General features: G+C 67.6%; 6 protein-coding genes across 6 annotated transcripts; 3 read left to right on the top strand and 3 right to left on the bottom strand.

Moving 5' to 3' along the window:
• Nucleotides 1-26: 26 nt before the first annotated feature.
• Nucleotides 27-1,613, bottom strand: FA09DRAFT_298902 (FAD-binding domain-containing protein; the record flags this gene model as incomplete). Its single annotated transcript, XM_025740261.1, has 1 exon — nt 27-1,613. One exon carries the CDS (start codon nt 1,611-1,613, stop codon nt 27-29), a length of 1,587 nt encoding a protein of 528 aa, XP_025597396.1.
• A 1,267-nt stretch (nt 1,614-2,880) lies between these two features.
• Nucleotides 2,881-6,897, top strand: FA09DRAFT_330758 (hypothetical protein; the record flags this gene model as incomplete). Its single annotated transcript, XM_025742734.1, has 2 exons — nt 2,881-3,119; nt 3,307-6,897. Coding segments are annotated over exons 1-2 (3,703 nt in total), but the record flags the coding sequence as incomplete, so codon positions are not given.
• Nucleotides 6,808-8,214, bottom strand: FA09DRAFT_361409 (S-adenosyl-L-methionine-dependent methyltransferase). Its single transcript, XM_025745351.1, has 6 exons — nt 7,967-8,214; nt 7,634-7,913; nt 7,512-7,580; nt 7,121-7,457; nt 7,048-7,069; nt 6,808-6,991 (listed from the first exon to the last, which is right to left on the bottom strand). The coding sequence occupies exons 1-6, from the start codon at nt 8,203-8,205 to the stop codon at nt 6,865-6,867; spliced, it is 1,074 nt and encodes a 357-aa protein (XP_025597394.1). The 5' UTR covers nt 8,206-8,214; the 3' UTR covers nt 6,808-6,864.
• Nucleotides 8,215-8,346: 132 nt separating this feature from the next.
• Nucleotides 8,347-9,264, top strand: FA09DRAFT_330755 (hypothetical protein). Its single transcript, XM_025742733.1, has 4 exons — nt 8,347-8,530; nt 8,607-8,690; nt 8,756-8,860; nt 8,918-9,264. The coding sequence occupies exons 1-4, from the start codon at nt 8,373-8,375 to the stop codon at nt 9,231-9,233; spliced, it is 663 nt and encodes a 220-aa protein (XP_025597393.1). The 5' UTR covers nt 8,347-8,372; the 3' UTR covers nt 9,234-9,264.
• Nucleotides 9,217-10,367, bottom strand: FA09DRAFT_330753 (putative manganese superoxide dismutase precursor). The gene is made up of 6 exons (XM_025742732.1): nt 10,334-10,367; nt 10,067-10,276; nt 9,802-9,873; nt 9,611-9,748; nt 9,478-9,558; nt 9,217-9,424 (listed from the first exon to the last, which is right to left on the bottom strand). The coding sequence occupies exons 1-6, from the start codon at nt 10,335-10,337 to the stop codon at nt 9,315-9,317; spliced, it is 615 nt and encodes a 204-aa protein (XP_025597392.1). The 5' UTR covers nt 10,338-10,367; the 3' UTR covers nt 9,217-9,314.
• Nucleotides 10,368-11,363: 996 nt separating this feature from the next.
• Nucleotides 11,364-14,021, top strand: FA09DRAFT_339600 (glycoside hydrolase; the record flags this gene model as incomplete). Its single annotated transcript, XM_025744232.1, has 16 exons — nt 11,364-11,518; nt 11,574-11,768; nt 11,819-11,873; nt 11,932-12,012; nt 12,071-12,267; nt 12,321-12,459; nt 12,528-12,680; nt 12,737-12,794; nt 12,851-12,889; nt 12,943-12,982; nt 13,038-13,136; nt 13,184-13,242; nt 13,299-13,314; nt 13,373-13,601; nt 13,658-13,815; nt 13,868-14,021. 16 exons carry the CDS (start codon nt 11,364-11,366, stop codon nt 14,019-14,021), a joined length of 1,827 nt encoding a protein of 608 aa, XP_025597391.1.
• Nucleotides 14,022-14,983: the final 962 nt, after the last annotated feature.

The following is a 14,983-nucleotide window of genomic DNA, read 5'->3' as shown; positions in this document are numbered from 1 at the left end:
CGAAGGAAGAGCAGGGAGTGCGGGCGTCATGGCAGTGGATGCGCTATGTAGATGTCCGCAGCCTTGGCGGGCTGCGCGCCATCGACGAGCATGCTCTGCGGGTTGCGGAAGACATTGCCGGCGTCCAGCTGGCGCTTGAGGCGTTCGAGGCGTGGCGCATTGTCGCCGTAGTAGAGCGAGCGCCACTGGTCCGCCGGCAGCGTCGCCTCGGCGTAGCAGGCAAAGCCGGCGCGCCCGATGCCGTCGGAGCGCAGCGCCTGCTGGAAGACGGCATCGAGCTCGTCAAGCGTCTCGCGCGCCGCGCCGCCCAGGTGCTGCGTGCCCGCCGTGCCGACGGTGCTCTGCACCAGCCAGGTGCCGTCGCGGTGCGGCAGGGCGCTCTGCGCCACCATGTCGGGCGCCGCGTGCCGTGCATTGCCGGCGCCGCCGCCGAACATCTCCATGTAGACGTTCCACATCCAGCCCTGGCCCAGCTGCTCGCGATGCTGCGAGGCGCGCCGCCAGATCGTCTCAAAGACGGGGTTGAGCGCGTTGCGCGAGAGTGCCTGCTGGCCCAGCGAGAGCGACGTGCGCGAGACGAAGTTGTTGTGCGCCAGCCGCTCGGCCTGCGTGTCGAGCTTGTTGCCGGCCTGTCCGAAGTCGTCCCACTCCTCCATCAGCGCGAGGAAGGACATCTCGCGCTCGGTGCGCACGTCGGGCGGCGGGGCGTTGCGCGAGCGCAGCGCCGCCAGCAGACGCTCCCACTGCGGCGTGTAGGCGCCCAGCGCACCGCCGTAGATGCCGCGCAGGTGCACCGAGACGACGCCGCCGCGCGGGTCGTTGGGCGTCGGCGCCTGGAACTGCAGGTGGAAGCCGAGCTCGGGCGGCAGACGTGCATCGAGAGCAAAGTCCTGCACGGCCTCGACGAGGCGCGTCAGGTCCGCCGGCGAGCGTAGCGACGGCGACCAACGGTACTCGATGAACACGCCGGGCGGACTGGCGTCGTACGTAGAGAACTCGAAGCGCGTGACGATGCCAAAGTAGGCGCCTGCGCCGCGCAGCGCCCACCACAGCTCGGCATTCTCGGTGGCCGAGGCGCGCACGAGGGTGCTGTTGGCCAGCACGACGTCGGCGGCGACGATGTTGTCGGCCGTCATGCCCCAGCGGCGCGACGTGGGGCCGAAGCCGCCGCAGAGGGCGTGGCCGCCGACGCCGACGGGCGGACATGTGCCGTGCGGCATGGCGCGGCGGCCCTGTGCCCAGAGCGCCTTGACGACGTCGCCGAGACGTGCGCCTGGCTCGACGTGCGCCACGTCGCCCTCGAGACGCACGTCGGCCAGCTGCCCGACATCGACGACCAGGCTGCCGTCCTGTCCCCCGCTGCCGTGCCCCACGAAGCTGTGCCCGCCGCTGCGTGCAGCAACAGCGACGCCGTACTGGGCGCCACAGGCAACAGCTGCCTGGACGTCGCCAGCGCTCTGCGCGTACACGATGGCGGCGGGGTGGAAGTGGAAGCGCATGTTGTCGCTCTGCGCCGCGTCCCAGTACGCCTCGCTGCTGTTGCGTGCCGCCGTCATGAAGACGAGCGCCTTCTGGTCAAGACACTGGCTCAGCGCTGCTGCCTGTCTCTCCATCTGCTCGTCGTGCTCGCTGTGGCGGCGCTGCAGCGGCATGCCGGAGCGCGTGTAGGCAAAGCGCTGCCCGCTGCCCGGCGGCCACGAGGCGACGCTGCGCTGCCACGCCGGCGCCACATGCATGGCTGCTGCGCCGGGCGAGAGCAGCAGGCCCGCCAGCACCGCCGCGACGACAGCGGCGAGCGGGTGCAGCATGGCGCTGGCGGCGTGGGGGGGTGCGTGTGGGGTGCGGAGGACTGCGGCCAGCGCAGTGTGCGAGCGAGGTGCGGAGAGCGATGTGAGTGCTGGGTATGGGTGTGTGGTGGACTGGCTGGTGGTGGTCGTATGGAAAGAGGCGAGCTCGCCATGTGCCGCTGCCGATGCCGGCAGCTCCACCATGGTGAGGCAGCGCATGCTTCGCGATGGCGGCGGTTGGGTGGCGGCGCGGCGCGGCGCCTCTCGCGCCTGCCCTCGGCGCAGCGCCCCGCGTGTTGGCCCGCGGCGGGCGCTAGCGCACCACATGGCGCTGCGCCCGCCGCTCCCCCTCCGGCGCCGGAGCATTTCCGCTGTCCGGACGGCAGCAAGGTGAGGCTGATGCTGAAGTGAGCGGAAGTCTCGAGCCGTCAGCATGCTAAGCCCAGGAGAGGGTGAGTCTGAGAGTCTGAGTGACGTTTCTTCGGGCGAGGCGAAAGAGGCAGCTCACCGTGCCTCGGCATGGCGGCGGGAAGAACGCGCGCGCCCTCGCTGCACCAAAGGCTCCGAGCGCAAGTCTACAGCTCCGCCGCGAGCGTCCAGCAGCGACCAGCCAGCGTCAAATGCTGCACAGCGGCAACACATCGGCCGAAGGGCCAAGGCACAGCTCACTCTGCGACGGAGGTGCCGGACACCGAGAGCGTCCACAGGCGTGGGAGCAGCGGCGGCGCTAATTAGTGTCGCCCGCAGCCGAGACTCTCTCGCAGATAGGGGCCATACAGATGCGCCGTGCGAGAGACGGCCTGGACTGCTGGAGACTGCTTGAGTCGTGCTGCTGCAACATTGACGGAGCAAGGCGCGAGCCTGCGATGTGGACGTGCTGTGTGCGGTGCGTGCAGCTGTGGGGCGCGGAGAGCATCACGCGGCGGTGTGTTGGCCCCGCGCGGCCTGCAGCGTGAGAGGGGCAAGCAGGGCGCGCGAGGCGAGTCGCCTGCGGCTGATGATGCGGCCGTGCTTCAGCGCTTGCTGCCCCGCCCGCCGCGCTTCACGTTCTTCCTTCGCCTCCTCATCCGCGCCTCGGCGCCCGCTCTCATCCCAGCATGCCTGTCCCTCCCGCTCCGGCCTCCAGCGCCGGCGCCGCCTCGCCGCCCATCGGCAGCGGCAGCGGCGTGCTGCCGGCGCCCGCGCCGCACTCGACGCTCGCCGCCCAGGTCGCTGCCACACGCCAGTGGCGCGCCGACCTGCGCGACCTGCACACGCATGCGCAGAGCCGCTTTGCGGACGTCTGCTGGGCGCGGCCGGGAGAGGAGCATGGCGAGATCTGGGCGCACAAGGGTGAGTGTCGCGGCTGCGAGCAGAGGAGCAGTGGTGAGAGCTGCGAAGGAAGAGGCGTGATGAAGCGGGCGAGGGCCATGCCGCTGTTCCTCTCTTCGTTGCAACGCACGGCAGCGCCTGCAATGAGGAGCAGCTGGCTTATGTGTGCGTCTCATCCCGGCTCGCTGACCTCGCCTTGCGCCTCCAGCTGTGCTCTATGCCCGCGCGCCCAACACCTTCCAGGCGCGCTACCTGCACCTGCGCTCGCCGCTCGCCAACCTCGGCGAGGCAGCAGCGAGCGCTAGCAGCGTTTCGCTGCCGTCGCTGCGCGCCACCTCGCCCGGCGGCGCGTCGCAGCACAGCGTCGAGGTGCTGAGCGGCAGCGAGACGGGCTCGGTGCGCAGCGCCAGCGGCAGCACCCGGCGCGGCAGCCGCCTGCGGGGCGCGGCGCCGCCGAGCAGCTTCAGCATGGCACGCCTCGGCAGCCGCGGCGCCGGCTCTAGCAGCCGCAGCAGCGCCAGCAGCGCAGCGGGCAGCGGCGATGAGAGCGACTCGACGGCCGGCGGACACTCGGTGCGGCGTAAGCGCAGCGCCCTCACACCCGCCTCTGCAGCCCTGGCGGCGGGCCGCTCCATCTCGCGGCCTCAGTCGCGCGACAGCGTGGCTTCGTCGGCGCGCTCGTCGTTCTCGACGCCGCGCGGCGCCATCGACTCTGACCTCGAGTCGCTGGGCGGCGACAGCATCGTCAGTCATGCCAGCACGCTGCGTGCGCCACTGCCGCTGGGCGAGATTTCGCCAGAGTTCTTCGAGGCGACGCTGGAGTATCTCTACACGGCCGAGGAGAGCATGGTCGATGCGTTCGAGTTCCTGTACGAGGACCGCGTAGCGCTGGCAGGGCAGCCCGAGGAGCGCCTCGAGAAGCTGCGGCAGGACTTTGTCTTCATGTGGCGCAGCCGGCTGTACGCCGACGTGCGCATCGTGCTCGACGGCGCGGCGCTGGGCGAGGAGCCGATGCGCCCGCGGACGATTCCGGACAACGCCTCGGTCCTCTCTATGGCCGTGACGATGACAGACGGCGGCCATGGCGACGAGGAGGCGCAAGGCGAGGACGGCGCTGCGGCCGTGTTCAGCAGCCATCGTATGGTCCTCGCCTCTCGTAGCCCTTACTTCGCCGCACAGCTCCTTGGCCCGTACGCCGATTCAGACACCGACGAGATCCGCCTGCCCTCGCCGCCATTCACGCCCGCCTCGCTGCACTTCACGCTTGGCTTCATCTACACGGGCACCCTCTTCTTCTCGAACCGCACCTTCGACCTCGCCACTGCATTCCAGCTCTGGCGTGCAGGCGCCTACCTCCAGATCGACACGCTGCAGGCGCTCGTCAGCTCACTCATTGCCGCCGACTTTTGCCACGGCTTCGCATGCTCTCCACCCTGCAAGACGTGCGTCAAGCGCGTGCCGCGGACCCTCGCCTTCGCATCTGCACCGGACGTCGGCGATGCGCATCTGCGCGACTGCGCGCGGCACGCCGTCAGCGGGCGTCACTTTGGCGTGTACTGGGCGCGCGACGTGGGTTCGCTCGACTACGCCGCACGCGGCGCTCTCGTCGCCGACGTATGCGCACGCATCGATGCACAGCCGGCGCAGTGCATCAACGTGCTGGGCCAGCTGTCCGCCGTCGGCTCGCGCATCGACCGCGAGCGCTCCAGCGCCTGGGTCGATGCACTGCGCTGGATGTGCGAGAGCGTCGAGGCGCACATCCGCGGCGTGCTCGAGCCGCACTTCGCCACCATCGTCGCCGGCACCGAGTGGCTTGAGCTGCTCGACGGCGTCGGCTTTGCGCACGACGTGCTCGAGAAGGTCCTCGCCCTGCTGGTCGACTCGCTCAATGAGCGACGCGCAGCGCTCACCTACCAGACGCTCGTGGGCCAAGTGCTGCTGCGCGACGAAGGACCGCCGCCCGAGGGTCTGCCGCGTCGCCTGGTCGAAGAGGCGCGCGACGCCACGCTGCGCTACCTGCGCAAGCGATGGGTCAACGTGCGTGCTCTCTCGGGCTTCAACGCACTCGAGAAGTGGGCACTCAAGGAGCTCAGCCACGAGCTCGACGTGCCGGCTGCCGATCTGCTGCTCCCTGAGGTCGAGCCGCTCCCGGAGGCGCTGCGCACGCGCACCGGCCTCAAGCCCGTCATGCCGAAGCGCAAGGTCGATGACGAGGACAATGTCGGGCCGATCAATCTGCGCGCCGCAGTCGTCAACCGCGCTGCGGCGCGTGCCGCGGTCACGCACGGCTTCCGCTCCGGCACGCAGGCCACCTACTCGCCGCCCCAGCCCTCGGTCTCGGTCATGTCGCGCAGCCGTGGTGCGCCCGTAGTGCGTACGCCGAGCTCGAGCACCACCTCGTCTGTCTCCACGCGAGAGAGCACCACAAGCGGCGTGTCGCGCTCTCGTGAAACCAGTGCCTCAAGTCAGCCTACTGCGACCGCGCCCACTCCTGCGATGCGCACCACTTCCAGGACTGCGAGCAGCGCTGCGCCATCAGCCGCAAAAATGAGTGCCGATGCGCGAGTCCGCCGCATCGCTTCCAGCTCCGGGGCATCCGACAGCCGCGCAGCCTCGACAGGCGCTCGCACGCCGACTGCAAGCCTGCGCTCTGTCCGCTCCAACCTCGCTCCTGTGGCTCGCACGCCGCCCGCTTCGCCCGCACCGAAGCAAGACGAGAGCGTCCGCACGCCCACCGCCGCACGCACGCTCGGCAGCAAGAGTGCCGTGCCGGCGAGTGGCACTCTGCGTGCCACGCCGAGCAACTCGAGTATGCGCTCCACGGCTGCGAATGTCACGCCTCGTGCGTCTGCAAGTGCATCTGCCGGACGTGCTCTTCGCCCACAGACGTCGCAGACGAGCCTCAGCAATGCGAAGCGCCACACCTTCCTCAAGGCTACGCCGAGGCCCGGTGGCGCTCCTGCAACAGCGACGACGCGGTCACGCCTCGACAGCACGGCGTCCACTGCCTCGTTGCCTCGCCGTGCCGACTCTGGCGCCAGCTCAGCATCGACGGGCAGCGTGCGGCGCCTGTCCTCTGCAAAGGCGGCGCTCAGAAAGGCGCCGCCGTCGCCGTTGCCGGGCGCCAAAGGGCTGCCTGCGCGACAGGTCGAGGCGACTGAGGCACGCACGCCGCTCGCACCGATTCCTGCTCCTGCGTCAGGGCCCATGGACGTCGACGTGGGCCCTCTGGCCAGCGGCACATCGCTGGCGCACGGCATCGCCTGCATCGTCTCACCACAGTCGAGCGGCGCGCTGGTCGCCTCTCGTGCGCGCTTCCGTGCCCTCGTCAAGTACATCGGCCCGCTCGGCGGCGAGGAGGGCGCCTGGGTGGGCGTCGAGGTCGAGCTGCCGCTTCCCGCAGGCCTCGAGGCGCTCTCTGCGCGGCTGCACGACGGCTCGCTGCGTGGCCAGCGCTACTTCGAGTTGGGCACGCCTGCCGAAACTAGCGACGAGCCAGCGGCGCCCATGCCCGAGCGCGAGGCTCGCCGCCGCCGCATCGCACAGATGATCGGCCCGCGTGAAGAGGCGCTGCCGAGCGCCAAGCGCCGCAAGGACGCCGCGGGCCAGGGCGTCGAGCCCGAGGCACCGACGCGCGGCCTGTTCCTGCGCCCGCAGGACGTGCTCTGGGTGCTGACCTGACCCTGTTTCGACCGACTCTATACCCCCACACTATTGCAGGGCACACGCCGCCCGCCACTCTCCCTTCTGACACCAATACCATCATTCACCGTGCTGCTTCACGCACGTCCCACACGCCCCACCAGTTGCCGCGCTCCCAGCCTGAGGCGTGGCGTTGCACCTCGACGGCAGGCATGGTCTGAGCGGCGTCGTCGACGAGCGCCTCGAGCTCGCTGCGCAAGAGGCTGGTCAGCGGAGAGCCATGATGCCAGTCAGCCGAGGCGCTCACCCTTCCCGGAACACGTGGTAATCTGAACGAAGGGTGAGCGTAAGGTGGAGGACCAGGAAAGCGGCGGACTCACAGCGCTGATAGACCGGCGCATCGTCGGTGCGGTCCGGCGGATTGCGCCCTTTGCCTTCGTCTGTTGCAGCTGGCGGCTGCGACGGCTGCTGCATGACCCACGGCACGAGCAAGTCTTGATCCTTGCGCCACTGCATGTCGTCTTCTGCAGGCGCCGAATCTGCGGCTTTGGACGCCGTGGAAGCCTCTTCGCGCCCTTGCTCGTCGAAGCGCCGCCGCTCTTGGCCCCGCTGCTCGAGCGCCCACACGAAGATCAGGAAGCGGCCCGGCGCACCCAGTGCTTCTGCGTCACTAGCTACATGTCCCTGTGGCAGCGGTCGCACCAGCCGGACGAGCTCCTGTCGCGCAAGGCGTGAGTGCGGGCGCGCGAGTCACAGAGCAGAGACACTCACCCTAACCGACTCGGCTCGCCGCGCAGGCGTGCTCAGATGATGGATCGTCGCGATGCTGATGGCGTAGTCCTGACGTGGGCTCGTCAGCGTGCGCTTGCTTCGCTACCCCCAATAGCACTCACGAAGGCACCATGCCTCAGGCCCGAGGCGAGAGCATCGCCGACCGCCACGCCGTTGCGCGGCGCCGCCGGTTCATGATTGTCGCGCGCCAAGCGCACGAGCGGCTCGCTACGGTCTACGCCCAGCAGCGCTGCATCGCCACGTGTGCGCATGTACTTGCCGTTGCCGCAGCCGACATCAGCACCCAGCGCGCCGGGCGGCATGCCGGCGAGAAAGCGCGGAATCAGCGGCCATGGGCTATGCCGCGTCGAGCTGAAGTGCGGCGCGATGGCGTCGTAGACGCTGCGAAGCAAAGTTCAGCCTACGGCTGGCAGTCGACCGACGACAGCACGCACGCATGTACCGACGACGCCTCAAATGCTGCAGCATCCCACTCGGCATCGGGCGCCGGCGCCGGCGTCGGTGTCGACTTGACCTTAGTGCTTGCACTGCCGCTGCTCGGCCCGCCGGCCGCGCTGCTGCTGCTGGCGCCTGAGCCAGCTGCTGCAGCCGCCTTTGCCAGTCGCTTTGCCTGCCGCTTGCTGATGCCGGCGGCCTCTGCCTCTGTGGGCTCGCCTTGTTGCGGCACTGCCATGCTTGATCGTGGTGGAGAGCAGCTCTTCAAGCGCGCCCCGCATGGCCGCTCCAGCCGAGCAGACGCGGCGCGGTGTCTTGCCGTGCGAGCGGCTGCACGTCAAGCGCCGCCCCGCACGCCGCGCTTCCGACCTCACCTCCACGCCATCCACAACGCAAGACGTCAACATGCCCGCGATCAGCTTCAACGACAGCCAGTGGCAGTCGCGCGGCGACATGGAGCTACAGATCAGTGCCGACGGCGAGAGCGCTGCGCTGCATTCGCGTGCCCGCCAGGACTGGTGGCGCACGCCGCCGCACTCTGAGCCCGAGTCGGACGTCGACCGGTGCGGCTGATGTGACAGAGACGCGGTCGCGCTAGCTTCGCTGACGCTTGCCACTTTCACCTCATATCTTCTGCAGACGCACTGGCCCGACACTGACGAGACCAGTTACGGTCAAGCGCTGGACGGCCGGCGTGTGGTTGCACGTCGAGCTTGACGAGCGGTGAGCGTCAAGGGCACGCCAAGCCTGCCTGGCTGCTCACGCGCACCGCATCTTCGCATGCTCAGGTTCAAGCAAGCAGCGCTCTTCGTGCACGCCGGCGAGCCTGGCACGGTGGGCGCCTCGTGGCTCAAACTCGGCATCGAGAAGGAGGGCGGCCGCGAGAACATCGGGTGAGCGTCTAGACGGGCGCCTGACAGCCACGCAACTCTGATGCCCCGAACCCCCAGCTGCGTCGTGACCGATCCCTTCTCCGACTGGTCCACGTCGCCCTCGCCGCACCCGATGGCCGAGCACTACTGGCTCTACGCCCAAGTGGCCCGCGTCGGGCCAGACGTGCACTGCCACTGGGCTCTGCAACGCGGCTCAGCTGACGGTCCGCCAGCTGGTGTGCCAAAGGAAAGCGAACTCGTGCAGGCCAGAGAGGTGCGCGGCTTTGCGCTCTCTGCGGCCGAGGAGCCCTGGCACGTCGGCATCATGGCGTGCGGCCCGCTCTCAGAGCAGACGAGGGCCACATTCGCGCACTTCCAGCTGGACGAGCAATGAGACGTGCAAGCTTCATTCATGCATTCGACAGACGATCATGCCGGCCCAGCGGGCGGCGCGAGCGACATGCAGAGGACACGCTTAGAGCTGAGCCTTCTTCTGCGCCTCGGTCAGGCGCTTCTCGGCCTCCGAGAAGTTGATGACCGACCAGATGGCCTCGAGGTACTTGGGGCGCAGGTTCTGGTATTGCACTGTGGGCGCGCGTCAGCAGCCGCACCAGAAAGGGGCTGAGTGGGGCGCTCACGGTAGTAGGCGTGCTCCCACACGTCAACGCCGATGAGCGGCGTGTGCGTAATCAGCGGGTCCTGGTCCTTCGTGGTGACGACTGCGGGGTAGTGTGAGCCTGCGTCTGCCAGCAAGCCAGCACATGCACTCACTCTCGAGCTTCTGCGTCGTGGCGCTGTAGCCGAGCCAGCCCCAGCCGGAGCCCTGCACGGCGGCCGTCTGCTTGTTGAACGACTCCTTCAGCTTGTCGAGCGAGCCGAAGTCACGCTCGATGGCCTGCTTCAGCGGGCCTGAGATACGACGTCAGCAGAGCACGGGCAACGCGGTGATGAGCGCGACTCACCATCCTTGAGCTCGCCGCCGCCCTCCTTGGCCGGGGCCAGGTTCTTCCAGAAGAGCGAGTGGTTCAGGTGGCCTGTGTGGAGAGTGTCAGTCGGGCACAGTGAGAGCGGCAGATGGCACGTAGGCGTGCTGCTGCGCGAGCAGACGTGCAAAGGCATGCGGACGCCGATGCCGGTCGCAGCCGGTGCAGCAGTGCAGGCGCATCGAAACGCACCGCGGCCCATCACCCAGCGCACACACCTCTCCACACCGTCGCGAGCACTCACCGCCGCCGTTGAACTTGATGGCGCTCTGGATCTCAATCTGCTTGCGCACGTCGTTGGCCTGTGCGGCGCTGGCGTAGGCCTTCTCGGCGGCGTTGAGGTTGGTGACGTAGGTCTGGTGGTGCTTGGAGTGGTGGATCTCCATGATCTGCGCCGAGATGGCGGGCTCGAGGGCGCCGTAGGCGTAGGGCAGCTGCGGGAGCGTGTGGTCGGCTGGTGGAGCAGCGGGTCAGCGCGGGCCGCATCGCACGCAGCAGCAGGAGCACGCACACATGGTGATGCAGGTGCGTGTGGTGGTGGTGGTGGAGAGCAAGCAGCCGGTGTGGAGCTGGCCGGCTCGTCAGCCGCATCGCCGGCCGCCCGCTGCGCCCGCTCCGGCCGCAAGCGCGGCGGAAGGATGGCGAACGGCGCCCGGCAAGCACGCCAGCGCGCTTTCAGAGCGGCCGGGCACGAGAGCAGTCTTCTCCACCTCGCCGCTCGCACGGCCCACGTAGCATCTCGCGCCCGGCCGCCGAGAGAGCGACGCCGGGCCGCCGCCACACCATCAACCTGGTGCTGCCCTCCGCTGCCCTCACTCCACCACCACCAGACTTGAGCGCATACAAGAGCCTGATGTTGCGCAACACAGCGAGCCATACTATATCTCCATTAGCTGTGGGCCGCTCAGCTTTGGTCGCTCTGCGCAGCGTGCTGTCGTCGAAGAGGTAGAGAGAGGTCAAAGCGCTCCGCCTGCTCCTTCGCCGGTCGATGAATAGCGGCTCGAGCTTCGCCGGCCCGCCGCAATATCCGTGCCGAGACTCGCTCTCCGCCTCGCTACCGCTCTCTGACGGTCGCTCGTCGGCGGAACTCTTCTCTTGCGAGCTCGACGCTCTGGCGGCGACGCGAGGCTGCGCAGATGTCTCCTCTGGGTGGGATGACGGGAGCCCGAAGCTCAGATTGACCGCCGGCTGAGCCCCTCGCGAGCTGCGACGAAAAGACGAGATGGTCGCCCTGAAGTGGAGCACCGGCAACACTTAAGGCAGCGCTGCAGCTTGCCTCCTCTCCTGCTAGCTACGTCCTCGCCGCCGCCACAGATTGCGAGGGTCGAGCCTTGAGGGGCATGAGCTGGGCCTGTGCCGGCGGGCGCCTTCGACGCCCATCGGCGCTGATGGAGCGCACGCCCCCCTCAGCAACGCCCTTCGCGGCGGGAGCCGCGGATCGCTCCGTCCGCGATGCTTGGCGATGCCGCTTCACTTAAAGAGGGCGAGCGACTGGCCGTCCACGTGCTGCTTCTCTCACCCACCAGCTCACGTCTGCCACGATGCGTGTTTCTTGCCTGCTCCTCTCAGCCGGGCTCTTCGGTAGCGCTCTGGCCAGCGCAGAGCGCGCCATCGACGAGCGCTCGCCGGAGCTTCAGAGGCGTCAGACCACAGCGACGCCGGCCCCAGCCGTGGCTGCGAACTACACCATCGACAGGTGAGGCGTGCCAGAGGCATGCAGCCGCAGAGCAGACGCTGAAGCGAGGTGGCAGCCTGTGGACGACGCTGTGGAACCAGACGCAGTTCTTCGCGTTCTCAAATCCCAGCATCGGCTTCTATCCGATCGACGCCAACCACTCGGCGCTCAGCAGCACGGCGAACTCGACAAAGAACACGCCGCTGCAGGTCGGCGTGCAGGTGCTTGATCACCGCGAGTTTCAGCTGATGTCTGGCACGGGCGGTGGCATGTGAGCAGTCTGGGTAGCAGAAGCGTAGCTCTTGCTCACATGAGACGCAGCACCGATGCCGCATCGATCGTCATGGCCGACGTCAAGGCCAACGCCTCGGACACCGTGCGTGGCTGAGCACCCATTGAGCTCGCACGACTGCTGAGCGCTGACTCTGCGGCAGTACTGGGAGATGATCAACCTCGCTTTCAACCCAAGCGCCGAGTGGAAGGCCAAGGGCGGCGCCGGCTTCAACAGTGTTCGCGTGAGTCGTATGAGCAGCTGGACGTGCGAGCGAGCTGTTGACACAAGACCTCTCACAGGTGCCTCTAGGCGCATGCGATTTCGGCTTCCAGCCATACACCTACGACGACACGTTCGACGGCTCGACGGACCTCAACCTCACGCTCTTCAACGTAGACCGTGCGCCCAAGATCTGGCAGCTGTTGCAGGATATCATCAGCGTACAGCCGGAGCTCAAGACGTACTACGCTGCGTGGAGCCCGCCGGCCTGGATGAAGTGCGTGCGCCGTCGACGTGTCGCCTACGAACGATGCTGACAGTGCCTCGCAGGGGCCGCAAGGATGGCAACACATTTGGTGGCGAGATCCAGCCGCAGTTCGAGGACGTCTACACGACCTACCTCGTGCGGTCAATGCAGGACATCAGCAAGAAGGGCATCCCGATCACGCGTCTGTCACTCGGCAATGAGGTGAGGAGCGGCGTGTCGCGATCATGCGAGGCACCTTGGCTGACCGCCCCACTTATCTGCGTCGGCAGCCCTTCTACGAGCCGAACAATTACCCCGGAACCGGCATCAGCAATGAGCAGCAGGCGCGCATGGGCGCCGCGCTCCGCTCCAAGCTGGACGCCGCCGGCCTGCAGGACACTCGGATCCTGGTGCTCGACCACAACTGGGACCTGTACAAGAACGTAAGCGGCCTTCTGATGGCCTCTCTCGCACTTTGTTGAGCAGCTTGATCCCGCAGCCCATCGAGGTCTTCGATCTCGACAACGAGTCCTTCGATGGCGTTGCCTGGCACTGCTGTGAGTCGTCAAAGCGTGAGCGACCATTGACGCGCGGCTGATTCGATCCCGTGCAGACGGCGGAGAGCCCGGCAATCAGGAGTTCTTCAATGATGGTGAGCCAGCTCCGTCCGGCCATTGTGCGTGCAGTGCTCATTTTCTTCGCCAGCATACCCTGGCCGTGAGGTCGTGATGGACGAGTGCACCCGGTCAGTTGCTGTCTGGCAGGCCAGCTCGAGCCGTTCTGACTCTTCGATCCTTCAGCGTTACCCAGTTCGGCGCAGAGCCGTGGGAGAACCTGCGGCAGAACGTCAAGGATCTCGCCATCCTCTCGACGCAGTACGGTTCCTCAGCCATCCTCGTGTGAGTGCTCTGCCATTCTGACATCATCACGCTCTGACGCGACACAGCTGGAACGCAATTCTCAAGTCGGATTCGGACGGCTTCACCACGCCTCATCTGGACCGCGGTGAGTGTGGCGTTGCGGGCGAGACGATGAAGTTCTGACAGCCGTTGTCTTGCCAGTCTGCACCAACTGCTTGTGAGTTGCGCTGCTGCAAGACTGCCGTTCCACACTTGATCTGACGCTTCGGCAACAGGGCGCCGTTCCTCGTCTACGACAACGTGACGGAGACGCAGACGCTCGACAGCCAGAACGAGGAGAGCAAGCCGCCGAGCAAGAAGCACAAGCGTGCCGTGCCTCTTGGCTCGCGCATGCCGGTCGACGAGGCCAAGCAGGAGCTTCTGCCGCGTCAAGACACGACGACACCGGCGTCGACAGAGATCTATGCGCCGTACTACAAGCGCACGAGCGACTTCGCCACGCTGGTGAGTGAAGCGTGGGCGGTCGTGACTCGGGCGTCGCTGATCTCGTGCCACCGCAGGGCCATCTCGGCGCTGCCATACAGCCCTCGGGATCCTCTGAGGACTGGGGCCGGCGCATCGGCGTGAACACGACGGAGGACTCGCTGCTGGGCAACGCGCGCCTGCTCGTCCAGGCGTTCCGCCGCGACAATCACGATGCTGCGGGCAACTCGCTCTTGTGAGTGCAGCGTGTCGCCTGCGGAACGTGCTCGCCTGACGCCTCTTCGCAGCTCCCTCGTCATCCTGCAGCGCAACGACCACTTCCTCACGGGCAACTACGAGGACATGGAGGTGCACATCAACTTCCGCAACACCGTCGCCGTGCTCAAGGGCCTCGGCGTCGGCGCCTACACGCTCTCCTGGGTCGCGCCCAAGCACAACTGAGCCGGCTGTGCTTCGCCCGGTCCACACGCTGCTCCACTCTGCTCATTATTCCTGCGCGACTGCTCGTCGTCCTAGACTTGCCCTGGCGGCGCTGTTCGGACCCCCATGACAGCAATGTCAACTCACTTTACCTCTATGCTCTGCTGCGCATTACGCATGAATGACCGTGTGAGATGTCCGACCCGGCGATTGTGGTAGGTGCCGTGCCGGGCAGCATGCCCCAGGGAGGAGAGCGCACGTGGGAGCAGGAAGCACAGAGGAGCGAGGCGGACGTCGTACCGCCGGCGAGCGGAGCGGCGACGCGCGCGTGAGGCATGCATCGGCTGCGCTCCGCGTGCCGCCGCCAGGGGGTCTGGGCAAGGTGTGGCGCTCGCATGCAGCTGCACAGGGGGCTCGCCCGCAGCGCACGCACCGAGTGCGGCCATCATCGGCATGCTGCCTCGCTCCTGATGCCTCTGCTGATCAATCTGCAGGCTGATTGCCTTCTGGGCCCAGAGCCAGGTACAGAGCGGCAGCCATTGACGACGCTCTCGGCCACATAGGACGAGACCTCTGCCGGCGCGAGCTCGCAGGATCCTTCTGGCGAGGCGCGCCCGTGCGCACCGAGCTGCCGATCTGCGACAGCTGCTGCAGGGTTCAGAGCGCCAGCGCCTGGCGCACAGCTCGGTGTCATGCCCGCATGCACAGCGCTTCGCGAGAGAAGGGCGGAGCGGCGGCTGCAAACGCGAAACGACGCTGACGCGAGTGAGGAGAGAGCGGCGAATTTGGACGCGCTGAGCGGCTGAGGCGCTGTGTCGAGACTGGCGTCGTGCCCCTCTCTCGACGCCGGCACAGCGAAACTCTGCCTTGCGGCGTCGGCCTGCGCTGCATGCTGCGAGATGCGTGGGCGCGTGCCTCGCCGCTGCCGTGCTTTGCTCGCCCCTCGCGGCTCGCTCCTCTCTGTTCCTCTTTCGGATGCCGCC

Source organism: Tilletiopsis washingtonensis (genome assembly GCF_003144115.1).
Source record: "Tilletiopsis washingtonensis strain MCA 4186 unplaced genomic scaffold FA09scaffold_14, whole genome shotgun sequence".
NCBI lineage: Eukaryota > Fungi > Basidiomycota > Exobasidiomycetes > Entylomatales > Tilletiopsis > Tilletiopsis washingtonensis.
This window is presented reverse-complemented; position numbering and strand designations above follow the sequence as displayed.

What these genes read in the sequence shown, in the direction of transcription:
- FA09DRAFT_361409 (XM_025745351.1), bottom strand. Translation starts at nt 8,205, where the DNA reads ATGGCAGTGCCGCAACAAGGCGAGCCCACAGAGGCAGAGGCCGCCGGC. An exon ending in GCCTGAGGCATGGTGCCTTC is followed by an intron (nt 7,581 to 7,633) that starts GTGAGTGCTATT and finishes AGCCCACGTCAG; the next exon opens with GACTACGCCATCAGCATCGC. An exon ending in TACCACGTGTTCCGGGAAGG is followed by an intron (nt 6,992 to 7,047) that starts GTGAGCGCCTCG and finishes CCTCTTGCGCAG; the next exon opens with CGAGCTCGAGGCGCTCGTCG.
- FA09DRAFT_330755 (XM_025742733.1), top strand. Translation starts at nt 8,373, where the DNA reads ATGCCCGCGATCAGCTTCAACGACAGCCAGTGGCAGTCGCGCGGCGAC. An exon ending in CCCGAGTCGGACGTCGACCG is followed by an intron (nt 8,531 to 8,606) that starts GTGCGGCTGATG and finishes TATCTTCTGCAG; the next exon opens with ACGCACTGGCCCGACACTGA. An exon ending in GGCGGCCGCGAGAACATCGG is followed by an intron (nt 8,861 to 8,917) that starts GTGAGCGTCTAG and finishes CCGAACCCCCAG; the next exon opens with CTGCGTCGTGACCGATCCCT.
- FA09DRAFT_330753 (XM_025742732.1), bottom strand. An exon ending in CATCAAGTTCAACGGCGGCG is followed by an intron (nt 9,874 to 10,066) that starts GTGAGTGCTCGC and finishes CTCTCCACACAG; the next exon opens with GCCACCTGAACCACTCGCTC. An exon ending in GTGGGAGCACGCCTACTACC is followed by an intron (nt 9,425 to 9,477) that starts GTGAGCGCCCCA and finishes GCGCGCCCACAG; the next exon opens with TGCAATACCAGAACCTGCGC.